We start from the raw sequence: 24,010 nt of genomic DNA, 5'->3' as shown, positions 1-24,010 counted from the left end.
ACCACTCTACCACTCTTTGTAATTATCCTCAGGGATTTTACTATTTTGTTGACATGTATATTGTTAACCTGATCATAATTTCTCAACCACCTCAATAATAATTGACATTTAGAGAGTTTGCTGTGCTTTGTCTCATTTAATCCTCTCAACAACCCTATTAGATAAGTGTTATAGATATTATTGCCATTTTATAGATGAGCAAAATTAGGTCAAGAGATATTGTGACTTGCCCAGGGTCACACAGCTTGTACGAGGTACAGTTTGAACTCAGCTCTTCCTAATAGTCATCCCAGCCATGTCATGTAACTTCAGGTCCAGCACTCTGTCTACTATGCCACATTCCAACTGCCTCCTCATCTGCTCAAATTAAGTCACACAGTATCCTGATCACATGGATTTTAGCCTTGAAGATAAGTAATGACTCTACTAGGCAGCATTTTTCAAGTGTGATCCTTCAGACCCTTTCAGAGGGTCTTCAAGGTCAAAACTATTTACAGAAACAGTACGGAAAATATCAATAGATAGAATCTACCTAAATAAAAGCCTTTTTGGAGGCATCCTCTATATATCTCAAGAATAAAGAGCTCCTGGGGCAGCTAGGTGGTGCAGTGGATAGAGCACTGGCCCTGGAGTCAGGAGTACCTGAGTTCAAATCCGGCCTCAGACACTTAACACTTACTAGCTGTGTGACCCTGGGCAAGTCACTTAACCCCAATTGCCTCACTAAAAAAACAAAAAAAAAAGAATAAAGAGCTCCTGAAACCCAAAAGTTTGAGAATTGTTATACTAGAGTAAGCTGAGAAAAGTATTCCAGGCATGGAAGACTACCTTTGCAAGCACTGAGAGGTTATAGATGGAATATAGTGAATAGGGACTCCCAATCAGGCCAGTTTGCCTTAGATTTCATAAAAGGGAGGAATGCAAAAATGAGTCCAGAAAAGTGACTTGCAGCCAGACTATAAAGGACTTTAAATGCAATATTGAAGGGTTTATATTTTATCCTCTAGAGATGGAGCATTATGGTCAGATCAGAGTTTTAACAAGATTATTTTCATAGCCATATGGTGGCTGGATTAAGGGACAGACTAAAAGCAAGGAGTCAATTCAGAAATTTTTTAACATCATTAGGGTGAAAATTGGAATGGCATAGTAAATTGATAGCTGACTTTCAGTCAGAAAGACTTGGGTTTAAATTCTGTGCATGGCATATGGTGTCTGTGTGACCCTTGGGAAGTCAAATAGGTAGAGCACTGAGTAGAGTGTTGGGCCTGCAATCAGGAAGATCTGATTTCACATATGGCCTTAGATACTTAGGAGTTGTGTGGCTTAGGAGTTGTGGGTAAGTCACTTAACCCTCCAGTTGCCTCAGTTTCCTCATATGTAAAATGGGGATAATAGCACTTACCTCACAGGATTTTTGTGAGGCCCAAATGAATGTAAGTGCTATATTTGTAAATGCTATAGAAATGATAGCTATTATTATTCTCATTGTTATTTTAACTCTCAGTACCTCAAGCAATTTTCTAAGACCGTAAGTTGAAGAATATCTACTGATATGTATTATATAGGGAATTTCCTTACTGGGAGTTTTTTGAGGCAATACAGTCATAGGTACAAACCAAATGAACAAATAAACCATGAGGGAGCTTTCTCATGGACTGAAAGACAACTCTATCACATATCACCATGTCAAAACCTACTACCAAGAGCTTTCCATGGAATCAGCTTCAAAAAGAGGACATTTTCTCTAATAACAATTCTAATATTGGTCAGTCGGAAGCAGAGGGGGCATGTCCAAGGACAAGAAGAAAGGATCAAGATTCAGTATGAGAATATCTCCGATTTTTCCTCTTTATCTTGTTGTTTTTTTTTTTTTTCATATTGTGTCTCCCATTGTGAGCACTTTAAGTCCAGAGACTAGGTTTACTTTTTTTTTAAATCCTCAGTGCTTATCACAGTGTTTGGCACATAGTAGACCTTTAATAAATGCTTGTTGACTTGAATTGAGCATTGCAGAAGCATCAAGATTCAAGGGGCAAAAGAGATGGGGAAACTATTTAGTCAGCAGGATCCAAGGAACTGGTTATCCAAATGAGTTTGAACTCATATAACTGTTCTAGTTCCAGGCTTCACTCACTTCCAAGCCTTAGGAATTGAGGTTCACTCCTTGGTCTTCTGCATACATTGTAATTGTGGACAGATTAGTGTTTCCCATATTCCAATGGACTGATGTGGCTAATTGATGTGACAGTCCCATTAGAATGTAAGCTCCTTTAGGAAAGGAACTTTCTTTTTATTTTTATCTGTATCTCCAGCACTTAGGACAATTCTGAAACATGGGAAGTGCTTAATAAATTGCTCATTGCCTGCCAGTGGACAGAGAACTTTGTTTTCTATTTTGTTTTGTTTTGTTTTTCCTCAGATGGTTCTATTGGTTGAGCCCCTTATCCTGTGGTGCAGGAGTGTTTCTGGGAATTGTTGTGTGCCAGACTATTGTGTAAAATCTTCCTATTCCTATTAAGAGCTATAAAGGCTTTTTAAACTTTTTTTTTCTTTTGGTGAGGCAATTGGGGTTAAGTGACTTGCCCAGGGTCGCACAGCTAGTAAGTGTTAAGTGTCTGAGGCCGGATTTGAACTCAGGTCCTCCTGAATCCAGGGCCGGTGCTCTATCCACTGCACCACCTAGCTGCCCCTTATGAAGGCTTTTTCAATTCCCATACCTTTATGCCCATGAATGAAGTTTTGGATATCATGGGGCCTTGAGTGGGAGGAAGGCCTTATATCTCCTTACCCTGTCTTTTCTCTCAGTTATTGCTGAAATGTAAATAATGGAGAGAAGAGAATGGCACATCCTTTAGGTTATCTCTCCCAGGGGTCCTCTAAACAGTCTTGTTTCTTCTCAGAGGGGGTCCTGTCTTATGGGACTCTCTAGCTTATTTTTCTTTCTTTTTTGATAATAAACATTTTTATTTAAAGTTTTAAGGTCCAAATTCTCTCTCTCCCCTCCCTCTAGTTTATTCTTCAGGGGCCACTGTTTCTATCATTCTCCACTGAATCAATCTCTCCTTCCATCCCAGGAAAACCTATTCTAGTGACAGAAGCATAAGGTCTCTATCTGTTCCTATGGGGGAGGAGGGGTTCTTCCTAAAGCCTTGAGAATTTAGGTGGTATAGTCTACTGCAGGAGGTTGGGAGAAAGTAACAAGTGGGTTAGTCCTTTCTGCATCTTCCTGGAAGAAATAAGACCTGGAAATCAGAGGCTATATTTGATAGCCTTAGTATTGATATTGTGGTTGCTTAATGTCATTATATGAAATCTATTTCTTTTTTTTCTTTTTTAAAAAAATCTATTTCATTAAGGAGTTCTATTTGTATAAAAAATTTCACAGTACACTCATCATTATAAATCTGTGAAGGCTGGGACAGAGATCTCCATTTGAATCCAAAGCCAAGTTTTTCATTCAAACCATGCTTCTGGCACATCACTGTTATCCAGTGTTATAGCTCCAGTCTTCAAAAGCTGCAAAATTATAAAATTAAAGTTACAAAAGGATAGCAGATGCTGCAGATCATAGGATGTACAAGATGATCAATATCAAGCTTCTTAATAGACATTTCAGAGGCAGCTAGGTGGCATAGTTTATAGCATGCTGCTAGATTTGTAGTCAAGAAGGCCAGAATTCAAAGCCTGCCTCAGATACCTACTACTGGTGTGACCCTGGAATGGTCACTTAACCTCTATCTGACTGAGTGTTCTTATCTATAAAAAATAATAATAACATCTCACAGGGTTAATGTAAGGATAAAAAATTTTATGTATAAAGTACTTTGAAAACATTAAAGTTATTATTATTATTATTATTACTATTAAAACTCATCATTAGACTAGGGTTGTGGTAATGCCTGATTTCCTTTGTGAATAGTTAAGTATATACAAAAGGTGCTACTTTTGACTTACACATTTTGCAAGTTCCACCATGGTTTCATGCAAAGGTCATGTGCTTTGAATCTTGCCTCTGTCAATAACTAGACGGGGTAAGTCATTCCAGTTTGCTGTGTCTCCTGTTCCAACTTTAGTTCCCACTAAGAAAAATAGGTTGATCCTAGCCTCTCTCTACCTCATGGTGATATAAGATCAAATGAGATACAAAGGAAAGTGCTTTGAGTTCTTCTAATGAAAGAGACTGTAGAACCAAATTTATTATTATCTTGTCATTTTATGAGTTGGCAAGACTCATGAAACAGAAAAATAATAGTATTGTTCATAAACATTATACAGAGATTTCTGATAGTAAGGATCATAGGGCTAAAAGAATTCTCAAGAGGATATTTAGCCTGTCACTTTACTTCCAGTCAGAACTATACTTAAACTATCCCAGATCAATCATTGTAGGTGATTTTTCTCAGGTCTCTAGAGAATGTCTCCATCTCTTCATCTTTGCTCTAGTGCCTCAGCCTTTCAGCCTAGATTGATTTATGGTTCTACATACATCCTTCTCCTTTCATTCAGATGACATTTTTAGTGTTTTAAAATTACTTCTACATACTTATTATCATATCTGAGAGATGGTGGATAAAGGAGTCCAAAAGATCTGGGGTCATGTCCTACCTCTACCATATGATCATAAGTAAATTACTTAACATCTCAGTTCCCTCCCTGCTTAGACTCTAAGACAATAAATTACAGGGGATTAGCCCATCTATATTGGTGAAGGGAGTTTCCACACCAGGAGTTCACCAATACCAAAGAAATTAAATGTCGGGGGGGGGGGGGGCCGGAATTACCTGATTTAATCCTTTATAGTCTATTGTTATAGTGGATAGAGTGTGAGGCCTAGAGTTAGGAAGACTCATCTCCTTGAGTTCAAATCTAGCCTCATTAAGTACTATGTGACCCTGGGCAAGTCACTTAATCCTGTTTGCTTAAGTTTCATCCTCCGTAAAATGAGCTGGAGAAAGAAATGGCAAACTACTCTAGTATCTCTGCCAAGAAAACCCCAAACAGGGTCATGAAGAGTCAGACAGGACTGAAAAATAATTGAACAGCAAGAAAAAGTCTGAGAAAGCATGAGCACTTAAAGGTGGACTGTCTTAGCTAAGGTTACAATGTGTCCCAGAATTAGCAGAGTGGAAATGGGGCTTATGGCTACTGACTGTCATTCTCTTTCCAGAGATGACATGCTGCTCAATAGTAACCTTCTATTGTCTATTCTTTACCAAGTTGTTTTAATTGGAAATATTATTTCAATCGTAGTAGATTGACTTTTCTGAAAGCTTCACGGGAGACCCTATCTTATTATTTCATATTAAACGCTACATGAATGAATGAATGAATGAATGAATGAATGATTGATTGATTGAATGAATGAATTGATTAGTTAATGAAAAGGCATTTATTAAGGGCTTACTGTGTGACAAGTACATAGTTCCTATATCTCTGTTCCCTTCTTCTTGTACCCCTAGCCTTTCCAATCCTCATTCATTTGCATGTTAAGTGAAATTGGGGGTACATAAATGGAGAATTTATTCAAAATTCAAAGAAAAACTATAACAAGATTGTTCTTCTCAAGAGTTAGCATCAGTAGCAGACAAAAGGCTCTCTCTCAGCTACATTGTGACTTGGAACCAAAGCTTCACAAAATCTTAGACCAATTTAAAATTTGATCCTATATTGACTCTAGGTCAGAGGACCATAGATGTGGAGCAAAGATTCTTCACCTTTTATTGAGTTTTGGATCCATATAGCAGTCTGGTGAAGCCTATGAACCCTTTTTCAGAATAATGGTGTTTTTTTAATACATAGAATAAGATACATAGGCTCACAAAGAAAGCCAATTTTATGGAAATACGGTTATAAAAATATTTTTCCCATCTGAGTCCACAGTAAATCTATCCATGAACTCCAGGTTAAAAACCCTTGATCTAGAAGGAGAAGGGACCTCAGAGGCCATCTAGTCTAGACTCTTAATTTTTCAGATGAGGAAACTGATAGCCAAGGAGATTAAATGTCTTTCCCAGTTTCACATAGATGGTAAGCCTCAGAGGCTGGATTTGAACCCAAGTCCTCTGACTCCAAAGCCAGTGTTCTCTGAACCAGTGCTTCCTCCCTGTAGTACACTTTCCCAACTGGCATTCTTTTTTGACCGTTTTTCTATGTGCTTCTTTGTGCTTCTATAATATAGATATATATATATAGATATATAGATATATATACACATACACACACACATATATAGATAGATAGATATACACACATACACATACACATACACACACACACACACACACACACACACACACACACATATATATATATATATATATATATATATATTGAGGTTTAATAAAAAGACTAATTCAAATCTCTGCCAGGGTGTCATTTCCCACTGGGCCAGGCCCAGGGTGCCCCACTGACCTTAATCTGTCACGAAGTTGTGAAAATCATTCAAGACTTTCACTTTTCATGGGATTTTTATTTCTGTCCTTAATTTTCATGCTTGTCTCTTGACAGAATCGGAGGTGCTGTGCCAACCGTCTTTTCCTATTTTGCTGAAGTACTTGCCCGAGAGAAACGGGGGGAACACCTGAGCTGGCTCTGCATGTTCTGGATGATTGGGGGCATCTATGCCTCAGCCATGGCTTGGGCCATTATCCCTCACTATGGTAAGAAGCTTGCTTTTCATTGGATTATATATGTCATGGATTCTCTAAATCATTCCTCACAGTAGGTGCCAGTCTAAGAACAAAGACCAGTGCAAATTTCTCCATCTCATTTATTTCAGTTCTTTAGCATATTTCCATAGATATGAACAATTTAAGAACTGATCAACAGTAATATTAACTGCATTTTGTTCTTGTTTAAAATTATTGATTTAGTTCTTTCCCTCCACTGGTGGAGTGAGGAGACACTTAGATTATCCAAAACTGCTATCCCACCAACATTTGTACTTGCTCTGGAAATGCCCTCATATAATTCAGAGACAAATGAGTATGTGTACACACACACACACACACACACACACACACACACACACACACACACACACACATTCATCCTTTCTGTACCAAGTTTAACCCTCAACTTGGGGTCTACCCAATGGTTAACAGCTCAGAAGTCAGCTGAAGATCTGGAAGGAAGTCAGAATCTCCACAAATAATTCACAAAAAGGATAAGCCACTTATAGATAATTGAGAATTGACTAATTCTGTCTCTTCTTTCCTATCTGGTCATTTTCATCTTCCTCAGTTCCCTTTCCTGGTTATTTATGTCAAGGTTTTGAGGAACTGCTCCATTCATTTCCAAGTACATGGTGTTCCTGATTAGTGGTTATACCATACTAACATGTGAAAAAATAGTCATATTCAGATGAAACTGACAGGAACCCCACAATAGCATCAGGAGACAAGTTAAGGAAGTTCATTTTGACTATCTTTGAGTAGCTAAGCAGATAAAATTAAACTATTACTTGCAAAAAAAATAAAACAAAGATTTTAACCTATGAGGTCACATAGAAACTCATTTGGTTTTCCAAATTTCCCCCACATTCAACTCTATGCCTAATAAAAAGCCAGTTTGCATTATAGAATCCACAGTATTAGCTCACTTTTATCTAGCACTTTATCATTGACAAGCATTTTTCTCACAACAGAGAGGTAAGTAGAACAAATCATAACTGTTAACCGGATAAGGAAATTGAGGCTCACAGCAGGTAAGTGACTCATCATTATCACACAGCAATGAATGTCAAAAGCAGGACTCTTAAGTCAAGATCCTCTAACTCTAAGTGAAGTCTTCTTTCCACCTTGTATAAAATGTGCTCTTTGTTATAGAACATGGCTTGTATTTTAATTCCTTTTATAGAATTTGATTTCATGACATAAATCACATAAATCATGGCCCATTGCAAATTGTTAAGTTGTGAAATATATATTGTTATATTTATTTCATTTATAATTCTAATAAATTAGAGGAAAATGGCCTTCAAAAGAGGGAACAAATAAAGCCTAAAAGATTGTCCTCCTGGTCAGGGTAAATAAAAAGGAAAGAAATTTTCCAATTTTTAAAATGAATTTGGAGTACAGAACAAAAATATTGGGTTTTTCCTTCTCTGGGGTACATTAGCATCTTTGTGACAAAATAGCAGAAATAATCTCAAACAGAAGACTAAATATATTTACTACTCTGTTGTTGTCATTGTTGTTGTTGCCACCACCAGACAAATTTAAGGAAGGTTCATCAGGTTTGACTGAATCTGGAAACTCAGCCTTTATTCCCATTCAACTTGGCTTCTTTGCAGTGACTGAACAAAAATCATCACAGCCTTACCCAGCCACATAGAGCAAGATGACTAGTTTTCTCCTATAGAAAACAATATTATTTTTCAGTCCTGAACCATATTTTCCAACATATTTTTCCACACTAATCTCTTAATCTACTAGTATTTTAAAGTCATTGAGTATCATGGTAGATATTGGCCTAAACTGGAAAATCCTGTCTAGGTTTTCACAGAATTTTTCTCCTCATTCTCTGAAACAGATATTGGCAATATAAGCTGCAATTATCTTCATGGTAGTCTTTTTTCTCTTGTGCTTTTTGTGACCACTAAAAGGTGAAGTGACCGAGTACCCCATTAAATTACTTTTCTTTTGGCTTTTGGGCATATGATTAACCTAACTCTTTTCTATGTTTCTTTGAAGAGCACTTCCAAGCTGTTTTCCCATTTAGCTTCAATTTCTTTGTGTTTTGGTTTCATTTATAGAGAAAAGGGCAAGATGAATGTGATTTGGGACACACAGTCTCCCACAGTGTGGCAGTTGGGACAAAAGCAAATTCTAGGGACAAAACTTAGTTGCAAAGTAGAAACTTGCTCCACTTAAGACATAGCTGTCATTCCATTTTAGTTTTCCCCCAGACTAGCTAGGCTATTTCTTACATTCCCTGGTCCTTAGTAGAATAAAGTCCTTTCTGAAGGGCACCAGCTATAACCCCCAGGTTTAGGCTGAAATTGATCTCTCCTCAATCTCCTAACATCTCAAGCTTATTTCTATGTCCTCTTTGTTCTAAGACACAGAATCTCTTCAGTTTGTTTTCCTCAGTATCTGACCTAGACCAAGCTGATGCCCTACTCTGATCCTGTCATCCTGCCATATTGATTCTATATTGAAATAAGATCCCTTGTTTCCTTTTTATCTACTTCTGGGCTCAAATTTTCAGTTAATTTTGTTTGTTTGTTTGTTTGTTTATTGTTCTTATTGTACTCAATGCATACTTATCATGTAGCCAGCTCCAATCCCAGTTTGGCCATACAATGATTTTGGCCCTTTGAGTCATTCTTGTTCAGACATTTAGAGCTGGAAAGACCCTTGAAATCATGTAATCTAACCTTTTCCTTTTTTTAGATAAGGAAGCTGAGGTCTAGAGGGGAAGAATTACCTACATTCATGGTTACATGAATACTGTAATAGCCATGACTAGGACTCATATCTCCTAACAACCAAGTCAATGCATTTTCCCATACACCATACTACTGAACTATCTCTTTTAGACAGCAACAAGAATAAAAGAAAATGTTCAAATCCAGATACATTTGGCCAGGAAAGCCAGATACATTTGGCCAGGAAAGAGGGACAGTACTATTCACCACAAATGTTGTATGAAAAATAACTAATGTAATCATAACATAATGAATGCAGAGTGGGCGATGTAGAAGAAAAATTACATGGCAGTACCTAAGTACTAATGATTTATTGATAGATCTCTAAAAACAGTCTTTTTTTACTGTTCCTTATGTGATCTTTTTCTGTTCTTCTTTGGGTTTTTGTTTGTTTCTTTGTTTATTTGCATTGCTATTGCTTCTGATGCTGCTGTTGGGTTGGCAGCCTTTCGAAATCCAAGAGTGGTTCTGGAATAGTAAATTTGTGGAAAATCCAGGTTCCCCTTATGTCTCTGTGGCAATTACCACTTCTAAATTATCTCTAGTCAATGTCCTAAGAAATTCCTCTCAAGACAACCATTTGCTATCTGTGGAGAGTGCTGGAATGAGGAATGAAGAAGAGAGCTTGGGACACCTGCTGAGTTTTATGTTAATTTCATTTTCTCTTTAACCCCTATTTGAAATCTAGTAACACAGTCAGGACTCTTCTTGCCACAAACAGAAACATATTCCAGCCCATGGGGCTTAGAATCCTACTCAAATGTTACTTTTGGGATGTCTCAGATCCACGGCAAGTCTCCCACTTTCTCTACTGTCTCTACTGCTTTAAAATAGATGACTGCTTGGTTAAAAGCTGTTCAGTTTCACTGAATTTCCCTACAATTTTTTTTAAATGCTGCAAAGTCAACTATACAGCAGCTCTTGGAAAATAACAAGAAAGATCCCTATAGCACCTCTAATCACAATACTTTGGGCGACTTTATCCAGGATATGAAATTTTATTCTAGCAAGAAAAGAACACAAATAATAGCTATTCATACACACTGTTCAACCCTTCCATACATGGATATTGAGACTGATCCCACAGGTACCTCCTAGTAACTAATCAGTGATTAGTAAGTACTTGGCAACTGTAGACCTTATTGAAAATTATGGATTGTTACAAACAATTTTGGAATATTTCTATTGTGGCTGTTCTGTATTTGTAGTAGCTCAGTGGGTCAATGGGTAAAATAGAATGTTTGAAATCACAAGATTTGAATTTTGTTATCAGGCATACCCTTCATACTAGACAGTCACTTCCCATTTCAGTAAAAATTGAAGTTATCTTTTTAAACCATCAGAGGACTATTTGTCTAAAATTTGGTCTCAATTTACTATAGTTGCTCACTTTTGAGGGTAAGCTAAAACATGAGCTATGTCCAAAGTGGTCTCATCAATGTGGAGATTAAATTGAAAATGCCAGATATCTTCTACTCATCAAACAATTGTTGTTCAAGGTTCTGTGTTTGGCACTGTTGATACAACAATAGATAGACCATGCCTCCTGTTCTCAAAAGTTTACACTCTAATGGCAAGGACAAGTACACAAATAATTATAACATAGGAGAGAAATAAATAAGTGAAAACAGAGAGGTCTAAATAAATTGTATGAGAAATTCAAAGAAGTTACTTTTCACCTGGAGTGGAGAGTCAGGAAAGGTTTCACAGAGAAGGAACCATCCAACTTGTACCTTAATGTGAAGGACTTCCACATTGAGAGTAGAGTCAAGGGGCAGCTAGGTGGCGCAGTGGATAGAGCACTGGCCCTGGAATCAGGAGTACTTGAGTTCAAATCCGCCCTCAGACACTTGACACTTACTAGCTGTGTGACCCTGGGCAAGTCACTTAACCCCAATTGCCTCACCAAAAAAAAAAAAAAGTGGAGTCAAGAGTGCAGCCATTCCACATTTAGCAATAGTAGGAGCGAAGCCATAGGCATGGGAAAGGACAGAACAACAGAGGAAAGGGAATGGCCTGGTTTGATTGGACCATAAAACATTTGAAATGAATGACATAATGGTGGACAGTGTAAACTTTTGAAGGCCTTGCATTCTGAGCTCAAGAGTTTATACTTTACTTAGTAAACAAATGAGTAAAGGGATGAAATGATCATTGCAAAGCATTAAGAATACTCAGTAGCAGCGTAGAGGATGCATTAGAAAAGGGACAGCCTGAATACATAAATATTTGTTAGGATACTACCATGTTACTATAGGGTAGAATGGAGCAGCTGGGTGGCACAGTGGATAGTGTGTCAGGCCTGGAGTCAGGAAGACGCATCTTTCTGCATTCATATCTGGCCTCAAACACTTCTTAGCTGTATGACCCTTGACAAGTCACTTAACCCTGTTTGTCTCAATCTCTTCATCTGTCAAATGAGCTGGAGAAGGAAATGGCAAACCATTCCAGTACCATTGCCAAGAAAACCCTAAATGGGGTCATGATGAGTCAGACACAACTGAAAAAAATGACTGAACTGATAGGATCGAAAAAATAAGAGTCTCAACAAAAGTAATTCTGACAAGAGTGGAGAGGGAAGGGACTGGATGGAAGAGATATTATAAAGGTAGAAACAATAGAACTTAGCCACTAATGAGTCATGTGGAATGAGAGAGAGGGAAGAGTCAAAGATGATTCCAGGGATTTGATCCTGACAAATAGAGATTTGGGGAGAAAGTGAGCATTTAGCAGGGAAATTATGAGTTCAGTTTCAGACATGCTGTGTTTTCAGGGACAATAAAATACCTTGATGGTAATACCTACAAAGTAGTTGGAAATATGAGAGGAAATCTGAAGAGATGAGGATAGTGATATAGATTATTTGAGAATAATCTAGAGGTGACAATTGAAGTCATGTGAATGAATAATATTAATGAGAGCAGAGAGGAAAAGAAAGGAGAGAAAATGAGAGAAGAAGAAGGGAAAGCCTAGGGCGAAGAACCTTAGGGAACAACAACATTTAAAGGGGGACAGAGGACAAGGAACCAACAAAAGAGGAACAGTTGGAAAGATAGAATTATAAGAGGCCAGTGTCACACAAGCCAAGAGAAGAGAAACTATCAAGGTGAGGATAACCCACAGAGTCAGATGACAGATAGACCCAGGAGGATAAAGACAACAAAAGTGATAAGATTATATCATGACCTTGGAGTAAAATGCTATGGATAGAAGCCAGATTGCAAGGAGATGTTAGAATAAATTGGTAATGAGGAAGTAGAGACAGTGACTATAGATTACCCTTTTTAAGAGATTGGAAATAAGAGGAGGGAAAGGAAGGGAAAGAAGTAGAAAAAAGGAGTGAGAGAGAGAGAGAGAGAGAATATGACAGACAATAGCTTGAATAGATGGGAACTAAAGTTAGAATAAGGGATCCCTGAGCATGTTTTGGGGCATGAATCATAAGAGAGAAAGGTCAGCTCATATATCTAGAGTTCAGAGGGACCTCAGAGGACCTCTGGTCCAACCCCTTCATTTTACCAATGAAAGTGAGGCCTAGCAAGATTAAATGACTTGTCCAAAGTCACACAGAAGATAAGTAGGATAGCCAGGATTCTAACCCAGAACCTCTGAATGCTTTTTCCACTATAGGATAGAAACAGAGACTAGATGCAAAAAAAGGGAGTTGGGAATTTGAGGAAATAAACATTGGATTAGTAGCCTAGACTAGATGGCTCAGTGGATAGAGTGCAGGGCCTGGAGTCAGGAAGACCTGAATTCAAATCTAGCCTCATATACTTCCTAGCCGTGTGACCTTGAGCAAACCACTTAACCCTGTTTGCCTCAGTTTCCTCATCTGTAAAATGAGCTTGAGAAGGAATTGGCAAACTACTCCAGTATCTTTGTCTATGAGGCAGCTAGGTGGTTCAATGGTGGTTCAACAGACTCAGACACTTACTAGCTAGCTGTGTGACCCTGGATAAGTCACTTAACCTGTTTTCCTAAATCCACTGGAGATGAAAATGACAAACCACTCTAGTATCTTTGCTAAGATAACCCTACAGACAATATGGTCCATGGGACCATGAAGAGTCAGACACAACAGAACAACAACAAACATTGGATAGCCTCGGTAGTCTCACTGATGTAGGTGATATCATATGCTGAGAGTAAGGTAGGTTCCAGCGAAGGGTGGGTAGCATAGATTTGTCTTAAATGTGATTTAGAGATTTTTCTCCAGAACCATTTGACCATTCCAGATTAAAGATATTTTAGGAATAGGTAGGTTATCATGTGTAACTGATAGTAGAGTTACACAGGATTGAGCATTAGCAAGGCGAAAGCAGGTCATTCCCTTCTAACTTTTTGGACTTCAAAACCATGCCTTTACTGTTGTCTCATACTGAAACTTCTCCTAGTGCCTGGGGCCTCCTGGCTCTGAAACAGCCTACTACTTTGGGTTTTTTTGTTTTTTTTTTGGGGGGGGTTGGCAAGGCAATGAGGGGTTAAGTGACTTGCCCAGGGTCACACAGCTAGTAAGTGTCAAGTGTTTGAGGCCGGATTTGAACTCAGGTACTACTGAATTCAGGGCCGGTGCTTTATCCACTGCACCACCTAGCTGCCCCCTGAAACAGACTACTACTGCTGCAGCTATTCACCCTGCAATATCCTTTCACAAAGCCCGCTCCCCTTCAGTCACTGGCTCCTTCTGGAGCCTCATTTTTGTGGAGGAGTTCATGCTGGTCTGCCTTCATTTCCTCCCTAATCTGTTCCTGACATTCTGGACCTCAAAGCACCAGGTACCTTCATCTCCCTGCCCACCTCGGAATAACCTTCTGGGAGTCCATCCAGCAGTATCCTAAAATAATTCAGGGGTGAGGGAATGGTGGCCTGAACCACGGTACTTGCAATGTAAGAAGAGAGGAGATTTTACAGAGATAGCAATGACAAGATTCAACAACTGATTGGAAATGAGGGGATGGGGGGTGGTGAAATAAATGAGGGATTAATTATCTAGATTGGGAACCTCAATGACTAGGGTGTGGTGCCATCCTTAACAGTAATAGAGGGGCAGCTAGGTGGCTCTGGATAAAACACCGGCCCTGGAGTCAGGAGGACCTGAGTTCAAATTTGGCCTCAGACACTTGATATTTACTAGCTTTGTGACCCTGGGCAAGTCACTTAACCCCAATTGCCTCACCAAAAAAAAAAAAAACTAATAGGGAAATTGGAAGAGAGGAGGGTTTTGGGGAAAAGTTAATAAGTTTAGTTGTAGACACGTTGAGTTTAAGCTGTCCATCTTGACACCTGGAAGTTGCAAATTGCCACAGAAGGAAAGTTACCAACACTTTAAAATGGTTATCATCAACTGTCTCTCCTCATCTCTCTTTGCCAGCTCAGAAGTAGGGGAGAAAGAGTCCTGCATCACCCTACCCCCTGACCTTATCCCCATCTTCCTATTTTAATTTCTTTTTTTTTTTTTGGTGAGGCAATTGGGGTTAAATGACTTGCCCAGGGTCACACAGCTAGTAAGTGTCAAGGGTCTGAGGCTGGATTTGAACTCAGGTACTCCTGAATCCAGGGCCAGTGCTCTATCCACTGCGTCACCTAGCTGCCCCCCTATTTTAATTTCTGCAGCTTCTGTTTCTTGTTGATACTCCTCTTCCCCCATTGCTTCAAAGGTTAGATCTCTTGTCCTATAATAGGAAAGGAGCTATGGCCTTCTCTTCTCTGACCTAAAGACAACAGATTTCAGTTCTCTCATTGTACAAGAGAGGTGAAAAATCCCATAATAATTCAGTGGGATTATCATAGCAAGCCAGGACTGGGTGCCTTTAAAACCATCTTTTTGCTCTCACTTCCTTCCAGGAATTACTCACTGAAAAACATTTACTAATCACCCAGAGCATACCAGGCACTGGGTTTGGGGGGGGGGGTGGAACACAGGTGAGAGGAGAGACAAATACAATTGCAAGTTAGTTCTATTCCAGGGAAGCTGTCTTAGAATTCTTAGTGACAGGGAGTTTCAGGGTATAGTTATCACTGCTGATCCTAAAGTTTTCCTATGCACACCAGAGATAAACCTACATCACACCCAAAATGTAATTTTAGAGGGTGACAACTATTGACCTCAGGAAAAAGTTACATTTTTTAATATTTAAAAAAAATAAGGGAGCACTTATAGAGCCCTTTGGAATTCAGCATGAAATTAAAATTTGGCATTGTATCAGAGTTAGGAACAAGGAGACTGGACAAGAAAAGGACTAGGGAACATTTATTCTACGGCAGAATAGAATGTAATTGTATTTCATCCAATTCCAATCCAGTACAATCCCCTTTAGCATTGCTGCTCTTGTTCATTTGGAGAATAGCCGCTCCATTAAACCCAATGTCGTCATTTTTACTCTTAAAGTTTCATGCACATCAGATGAGGTGTCCTCTTCCACTCCTCTGCCAGACTGCTAGTGTGCATTTTGTTATATAACCAGGGCATCCGATTCGTTACGTAGGAAGGTTCTCTTTTTAGCTTTGTCCCTGGCACAGACAGCATTCAGCTCCTAAATCACAAGGCTCACAGTGCGGCATGCAGCTCAGTGTTGCTTCATTTTGTTAGCTTTCTTTTTACTGCATATTCACTCAGGGCCAAGTTGAGGAAGCACACAGGGCAGAGCCAGCATCCGTGAAAAATGAGAATGAGTGACTTTTTATTTTTAGAAGTTTTCTTGCATTAAAGGTTTGGGAACATGGAAAAGTAAAGAAATAAGTGCAAATACATATTCATGTATTGAAAGAGGACAAAAGAAGCAAATGTTTTTGAGTAATTTGTTTATTAGATAGCATGGAAAGATGTCCAAGCATACTGAAGGATATGACACAGGCTTAAAATAAAACCCATATCTATACCATGGTTCCCCTTCCTTCTTCCCAGTGCCATGGAGACCCCCAGCTCAGGGCTGTGGAACTTTGCTTAGGCCATGACAGATAGCCTAGCCATATCCCTTTGGGAGCAAAAGCCTGATTAGGGACTATAACCCTGAAGCACCAGAGTTAAAAAGTTCTGGACCACTTGTGTCAGGGAAAACAACACTGCAAAGCTCTGAACTACCAGTGCAGGGCCAGAGAACTTAAGGAACAGATGAAATAGGACAGATCACTGAAACAAAACACTGTGTGGGGGTGTGGGGGTGGCTGGGTGGCTGGGCAGCACTCCACCAAGCCTAAGGAAAAGAGCATAGCATCCAGCTGGGGCAGTTCTGACCACACAGGGGCAGAAACCTACCTAGGCTGGTAAATTGTGAATTGTCCAGTGTGGAAGGAAGCTAACATACTTTAAGAGCCAGCTCCCAAGGAAACCATAATAGAGAGGAGGGAGTCAGAAAGTAATTGATAGGAAAAACAAGGATAGGAAAGGAGAAATTATTTAGATTAGAGGAGAATTAAGTGAGTGCCTAAAGAAACAGATGTCTTTTGAACAAGGAACTCATTTACTAACAAAGGTTTTTTCTATTGTTAGTATCTTTTGCTTTTAAATCGTCTTCATTTCCACATATATACCTATCCTTTCTATCCTCAGAGACCCATCCATGGTAATAAAGAAGACCAGGGAAACTAAGTGACATATCAACCAAATACGGCAGCATGTTTGCCATCCATAGATTTCCCACCTCTACAAACATAGGGATGGTACATTTTTCATCTCTTCCTCAGGGCCAGACTTGATTATTATAATTATAAAGTATTGATTTTCTTTTGTTCTTTCAGTTTGCATTGTTGTGAGTATTGAATATTTTATTTTCCTGGATCTGCTTATTTTACTTCATATCTCTTCATATGTTTTCCCTGATTCTTTGTATTCTTCATATACATCATTTCTTGAGCTACAGTAATATTTCCCTGCATTCATATACCATAATTTGTATAGCCATTTTCTAATCAATTTATATATACACCATATTTCTAGTTCTTTATACTACAGAAAGTGCTACTATGAATATTTTGGTGTATAAAAGATCATTTCTTCTACCTTTAACCTCCTTAAGGAGGTATCTCTGGGTCAAAGGTTATGGACATTTTAGCCACTTTCTTAGCTTTATTCCAAATTTCTTTCTAGAAGAATTGGACCAACTCCCAGTTCCACCAGTTCTGTTAGTGTACCTGTCATTCCTCAACTGTTGAATTCTTGGTCCTATCCTTTGACCACTGATCCATTACAGAATGACTACTAGACTTGTGTATTTATGCTCATCCCTTAAATATTTTGTACATTTTAATTAGAATTTTTAAAAAATATATGTATAAGGCAAAAAATTATGACAATTCATGATTTCATAAAAAATATCTTTTTGTGGTATGGTATACAGGAATATCTTGTTTGGGGTGTTTTAAGTTTAGAATAATTTTTTTCAACAATAAAATTTACAAAGTTTTTGTGGAAGAAGTTGAAGGAAAAGATTTTTTAACGTACATAAGATGTGAGTAAAGGAATACAACTACAGACAAATACAAAATAATATATCAAGAATAGTTTCAGAAATATTAAAGCCCAGGATGAAGTGAATATAATCATGAAATGCTAAAAAAAACAACAAGGGTCTTTTTGAAATTATTTTGAGTTCAAGAGAAGGCTCAAAAAAGATAGGATGATGAATAAGATGATGATAATGGCTGACTTGTGAAGGCCAAATTATTTGATTCAGTTTGTTTCTAATTTCACTTCTAAGGCAAATGAACTTTGTATCATTCAGTCCTGTCTGACTCTTCATGACCTTATTTGTGGTTTTCTTAGCAAAGATACTACAGTGGTTTGCCATTTCCTTTTCTGGATCATTTTACAGATGAGGAAACTGAGGCAAACAGGGTTAAGTGGCTTCCCCAGGGTCATACAGTTAGGAAGTATCTGAAGCCAGATTTGAACTTGGGAAGATGAGTCTTCCTGACTCCAGGTCCTGCACTCTATATACTGCACCACCTGGCTGCCTGATCTTTGAATTAGGAATGATAAAACAAAAACACTTAGTCAGAAGCTGAAATTAAATATAGATGTGATGGCAAAAAGCACCTAAATGCTCTCAATGCATTGAGGCTTGAACAAACTATATCCTCAGGTACTAAAATAACTGGCAGATGGTGATTAATGAGTTACTATCACTGTTCTTTGAAATATCTTGGGTAATAGGAGAGGTACCTCAGGACTTTCAATCAATAAATATTTATTAAGTGTTATTATGCGCCAGACATTGTGTTAAATGCTTGAACTAGAGAAAGAGAAATGTCTTGATTTAAAAGGGACAAGGGGAGAGGTGAGGGGAGAGTAGCATTTGTCAATTATAGTTCAGTAGTATTAAATTATACCCCTGATGAAATTCTAGACCATGTTATGAAGGAGATGGTCAGTGAGCATTTGGAAAGTGAAGAAGTAATCACTAAAATCTTACATAGCTTATCAAGAAGTCATGCCAGGGGCAGCTAGGTGGCACAGTGGATGAAGCACCAGCCCTGGAGTCAGGAGGACCTGAGTTCAAATCCGGCCTCAGACACTTGACACTTACTAGCTGTGTGACCCTGGGCAAGTCACTTCACCCCCATTGCCCCACCAAAAAACAAAAACAAAACAAAACAAAAAAAAGAAGTCATGCCAGACTACCCTTTCTTTTTTTCCCCTTTGTCATAGGTGTTAGACTGATACCTTATGGGAATGGTATAGATATAATATTCTTAGATATGCACAAAAGCCTTTGAAAATGTTTTCCATGTTATCCTTGTGGACAATATGGAGAGATAGGGGCTAGATGATAGTACATTTATGTGAATTCAGATCTGGCTGAATGAATGGACCTGGAGAGTTAAAGATTTGATAGAAACCTATAGCAAAGTCTCTAGGGGAATGTTCCAGGGATCAGTCCTTGGCTCTATGCTGTTTAAAATAAAATTGAGGGGAGCAGCTAGGTGGTGCAGTGGATAGAGCACTAGTCTTGGAGTCAGGAGTACCTGAGTTCAAATCCGGATTCAGACACTTAACACTTATTAGCTGTGTGACCCTGGGTAAGTCACTTAACCCCAGTTGCCTCACTAAAAAATTAATTAATTAATTAATTAATTAAATAAAATTGAGGACTCTTAGATGACACATAGCTTAGAGGGATAATAAGACATTAGATTATATTCATAATTCAAAAATGTCTCAACAGACCAAAATTATGGGCCAAATAAGATGAGATAAAATTCAATAAGGATAAGTTAAAGTTCTACATGACTTTAAAAAAAAAACATTGACTTTACAAGGATGAGAGAGCCATGGCTAGACAACAGTTCCTATGAAAAAGATCTGAGGAGTTAAGTGGACCACAAAATAAATGAGGCAATGGAATCATAATATGCATTAAGAGAGGTTTATTGTCCAAAATCATTGAGATGATTATCTGCTATACTCTTCCCCATGCTAATCATATCTAGAATACTATATTCAGTTCTGGGCACAATATTTTAGAAAAGAATAAGCTGGGTATTGATCATGTAGGGAAGAGCAATAAAGATGAGAAGAGTAGAGACCATACTCTATGAGAGTTGGTTGAAGGAACTAGGGATATTTATCCTGGAGAAAGAAAGCTGTCTTTAAGCATTTGAAGGGCTAGACCTGTTCAGTCTAAATCCTAATTAGGAATAACAAAGGGAAGAAGTTGCAGAACATCAGGAAAAAACAACCTAATGATTAGAACCATTCAGAAGTGGAATGAGCTGACTCAGGAAATAATGGGTTCCTCATCACTAGAGGTTTTCCAGTGAAGACTGAATATGGATTTTTGGAGGATGTTGAAAGGGTACTATTGATCACATACAGGTTAGGAGATATAGCACCTGCAATCCCTTCCAACTTTCACCATCTGAGATTCTCTGAAGTACCATAAAAGTTATCTTCCCCTGTATGTGTGATTGGAAAAGGAGATGTCCCAGTCCTCACAAGATTGACAGTTCAAATATTGTCCTGAAAATCCACAAACTAAGAATTCTAGTATACCAGATCTTCTGTGGAGGATTTATATAGAAGAACAAGGACAAGAATAGCACAGGTCAAGAAGACATAGATAGATTGTAATCTCTGCTAGTTGAGGAGGTAACCTCATTGAATCGATCATGGATTCATCAAAGTATCAAAGCAAAGTTGAATGGCCCCAAGGCCCTCTGGATCCTGAATGTTTAAAAGAAAAAAAAAATCAATTATATTTAATGTGCTCTGTTTCCTATGGCAGGAAAAGTAGACTAACATTTTTTTTAACATTTCCAAAAAGAAAGCATGAAAACATTAGAGTTCTCTAACTTTTAGTAAAATTAGAAAATGTAGGGATAGATAGGTGGTGCAGTGGATAGAGCACCGGCCCTGGAGTCAGGAGTACCTGAGTTCAAATCCGGCTTCAGACACTTAACACTAACTAGCTGTGTGACCCTGGGCAAGTCACTTAACCCCAATTGCCTCACTAAAAAAAAAAAAAGAAGAAGAAAGAAAGAAAGAAAGAAAGAAAGAAAGAAAGAAAGAAAGAAAGAAAGAAAGAAAGAAAGAAAGAAAGAAAGAAAGAAAGAAAGAGAGAAGGAAAGAAAATGTAATAATTATAACATGACTCCTTATATACTGGTCTTTCAAGGTCTTGCCTTATGAAGGACTCTAGAGGAAGCCCTTTAAGTGATAACTAGAAAAAATATTTTCATATAAATGTGTGGTTATTTTCAGATCATGGAAAATTGCGCAGGCTGACTATTAGGCAGGTAGAAAATACTAAAATTCCATGAATGAATACTACTTTCCTACCTTGGGAGAATGAAAGCCAAGATATCTGCTTCCACAGGTAGACTTAAGCCAACAGTATCAGGGAAGAGGCCCTCTTCATTTATTAAGTAATTACTATGTGCAAGTGCTAGGCCCTGAGATACAAAAGTACAAAGTGACAGTTTCTGCCCTCAAGAAAATAATCTAGGTTTCTAGTGCCAATAATATAAACCCCATATGTCCTTTATAAGGAATGCTAAGGAGAATTATGGTACCTCAGGATTCACTCATGTAACTTCTATATTTACCTAGCTCAGAATGAAACCCAAGGCACTCTGCCTAGAATCAGATGAACTGACTTCAAATCTTGAATGTGATGCTAAGTATCTGTACATTCTTGAAGAAGTCACTTAAACTCTGGTCTTCAATTTCCTTTTCTATTCAGTAAGAGGATTGGACTATATAGCCTTTAATGTCTCTTCTATCTCTACATCTAAGACAGCATTTTCTGTCACGGCAACTTATTTTCATTGTTCTTCTCTTTTATCCTAAGAGCAAATTAGGCTGAGAAGCAATAATGATAAAATCTTTAAAGGGATTTGAAGTGTGACTACAGGGTAGCCATTTCCTTTAGTGAATGGCTCTTGTTTATGTCTCAGAAGTAGTTATCCCATGAGGGACTCCAAAGTAAGTCTTAGTGAAGTGTTCATAGTGATAAATATAGCTACAAGAGCTTAGTCATCACCATTTCTCCCATCTCGGCACACTTTTCAAAGTACATTATCTCTCTATTTAGGTAGGATGGGGCCAATATAATATCATCCAAATACTAACTACATCCATTTTACTGCCCTCACCATGTCTAAGGGATTCTGTGTTCTGCAAAATTACAGGAAGCATTCAACACCTGCTCTCTTCCCCTTGGAGATCTGTTTAGTGATGACAAATAAAAACTATCTTCTCTTTGGAAACATAAGCCAATCACCTAAGGGTTTGTGTCACAGCCTTTTCTTTTCAGAGAGAAGTTACAAAGATAGCTTGATGACAATGGGAAATGGGAAGGGGTCAAGACTAGTCTGTATCATACTACTATTACAAAAATCTCACTATAGACTGTAAGTTCTCATCTTTTGATAACCTGGTTTTGCTATTTCCCTAAAACCCTATAGGTCATTCTTCCACCCTCTCATTCTTTCTTATGTAACCAGGGATAGATGTTTTCTGCAGGGCATGGAAAAGCTCTAAAGCCTGACAGTGAATTCTGGGAATTGTTAGTCTTTCCTAGATGACATTTTCTTCCCACACTGAGAGGGACTGAGATTATTATGAGCTCTTAGCTGGGGACAAGTCAGTGATAAAAATTAAAATATTTTGGATTTCTTTGTATCTACAATGCTTAGCACATTGCCCAGCACATAGTAAACAGCTAATAAATGTCTGTTGACTGGCAGCTGTTGGGGAGGGTAGTTGAGTGCAAAAGATGCTGAGCATGAAGTTCCAATGAAGTCCCAGGCATGGAGGAATAACAGTCAAGCAAGACAAACAAGAAGAGGGCACACTTGTTTGAATGGGGATAAAGACTAGGGTATTGATGTGAAAGCAGGAAGATACAAACTACAGACAACTCAGGGGAAGCTCCAGCCTCCAAAGTCCAAGAGATAGTTAGGTTGTTAATCAAAGGAAGGTCACTCTCCCCCAATTCTCATCCCCTTGGAAAAAGAAAGGTAGAGCCCATAAAGGATCTCCTCTGCCCCATTCCTAAGAGGAAGGGGAACCACAAGAGCTGGTGTTTTCTTTTTCTTTTGCTGTCCATTCTAAACCTCCAGACTTTGCCTGGTAGAGATAGCTGCTTATAAAAGTCTTCTTTGGATTTGTAGCCTTTACTTACTTCCCACCTGCTCTCTTCTTGTTCTGGCTTCATTTGTCTAACCTGCATTGGAGTGGGTGGACACCAAAGGTCTCAGGATCAGGATTAAAATGGCAAACTCTATTATTCCTTCTGGCACTGCATCCAAATTGAGATGAACTGCCTCATATTTTGATCTACTTTATTCAATACTTGGGCAAACTGGACTCAGATACATTTGATTCCATATAGCAGAATTCTCACAATATGTTAACATGTATTAACAAAAACATGTATTAAAAAAAACAAAACAACAAACAAACCAGTGTTAAGTCCCTCCCTTAGAGAAGGGAGACATAGTTCAGGTCAGGTCCGTTCCAATGACAGTTCGGCCCTTTGAGCACACTAACCTTTGGTTGGGCATGTTTTAGCCTGACCTGAGATGTTTTGCCCAGGATATCCAGGACGAATGCCTATGGTCACAGCTGAGGTAGCCAGCATATTGTTCCCATTAAAAACAATCTAATCTCGGGGCAGCTAGATAGCACAGTGGTAAAGCACCAGCCCTGGATTCAGGAGTACCTGAGTTCAAATCCGGCCTCAGACACTTGACACTTACAAGCTGTGTGACCCTGGGCAAGTCACTTAACCCTCATTGCCCTGAAAAAAAAAAACAATCTAATCTCAAATTGATCCCTCTTTGAGATCTATCTGTTACTCACTTTTCATTCATCCTCTTATCTAAAGAGTACCATGAAGAAGTAGTTGAAAATCATTGTCACAATCTCTACAAATCAAATGTGTGTCATTTATGTACCTTTAAAAAAAAGATTGGAATTTTATTCCAAACATAAAATGAAGTCTTAGGACATCCTCAAAATGTAGAAATTTTGTCTCACTTTTCTATGTATTTTGAGAAGAGAAATAATATTTTCAATGTGTAGTTCATTTGATCCATTAAACAGAATTGATTTGAGAACACCTTGGCTGGGTT

At 38.3% G+C, this 24,010-nt stretch overlaps 1 protein-coding gene across 1 annotated transcript in view; it reads left to right on the top strand.

The window, feature by feature from the left end:
- Nucleotides 1-24,010, top strand: part of SV2C (synaptic vesicle glycoprotein 2C) — a 294,836-nt gene that overhangs the window by 155,391 nt on the left and 115,435 nt on the right. The window contains exon 4 of the mRNA XM_043966051.1: nt 6,511-6,662. Within this exon, the coding sequence (XP_043821986.1) occupies nt 6,511-6,662 (152 nt within the window). The remainder of the gene's footprint in view (nt 1-6,510; nt 6,663-24,010) is intronic.

The sequence above is a fragment of the Dromiciops gliroides genome, chromosome 1, assembly GCF_019393635.1.
Source record: "Dromiciops gliroides isolate mDroGli1 chromosome 1, mDroGli1.pri, whole genome shotgun sequence".
NCBI lineage: Eukaryota > Metazoa > Chordata > Mammalia > Microbiotheria > Microbiotheriidae > Dromiciops > Dromiciops gliroides.
The sequence above is the reverse complement of the archived record's forward strand: the minus strand, read 5'-3'. Positions and strand labels throughout refer to the sequence as shown.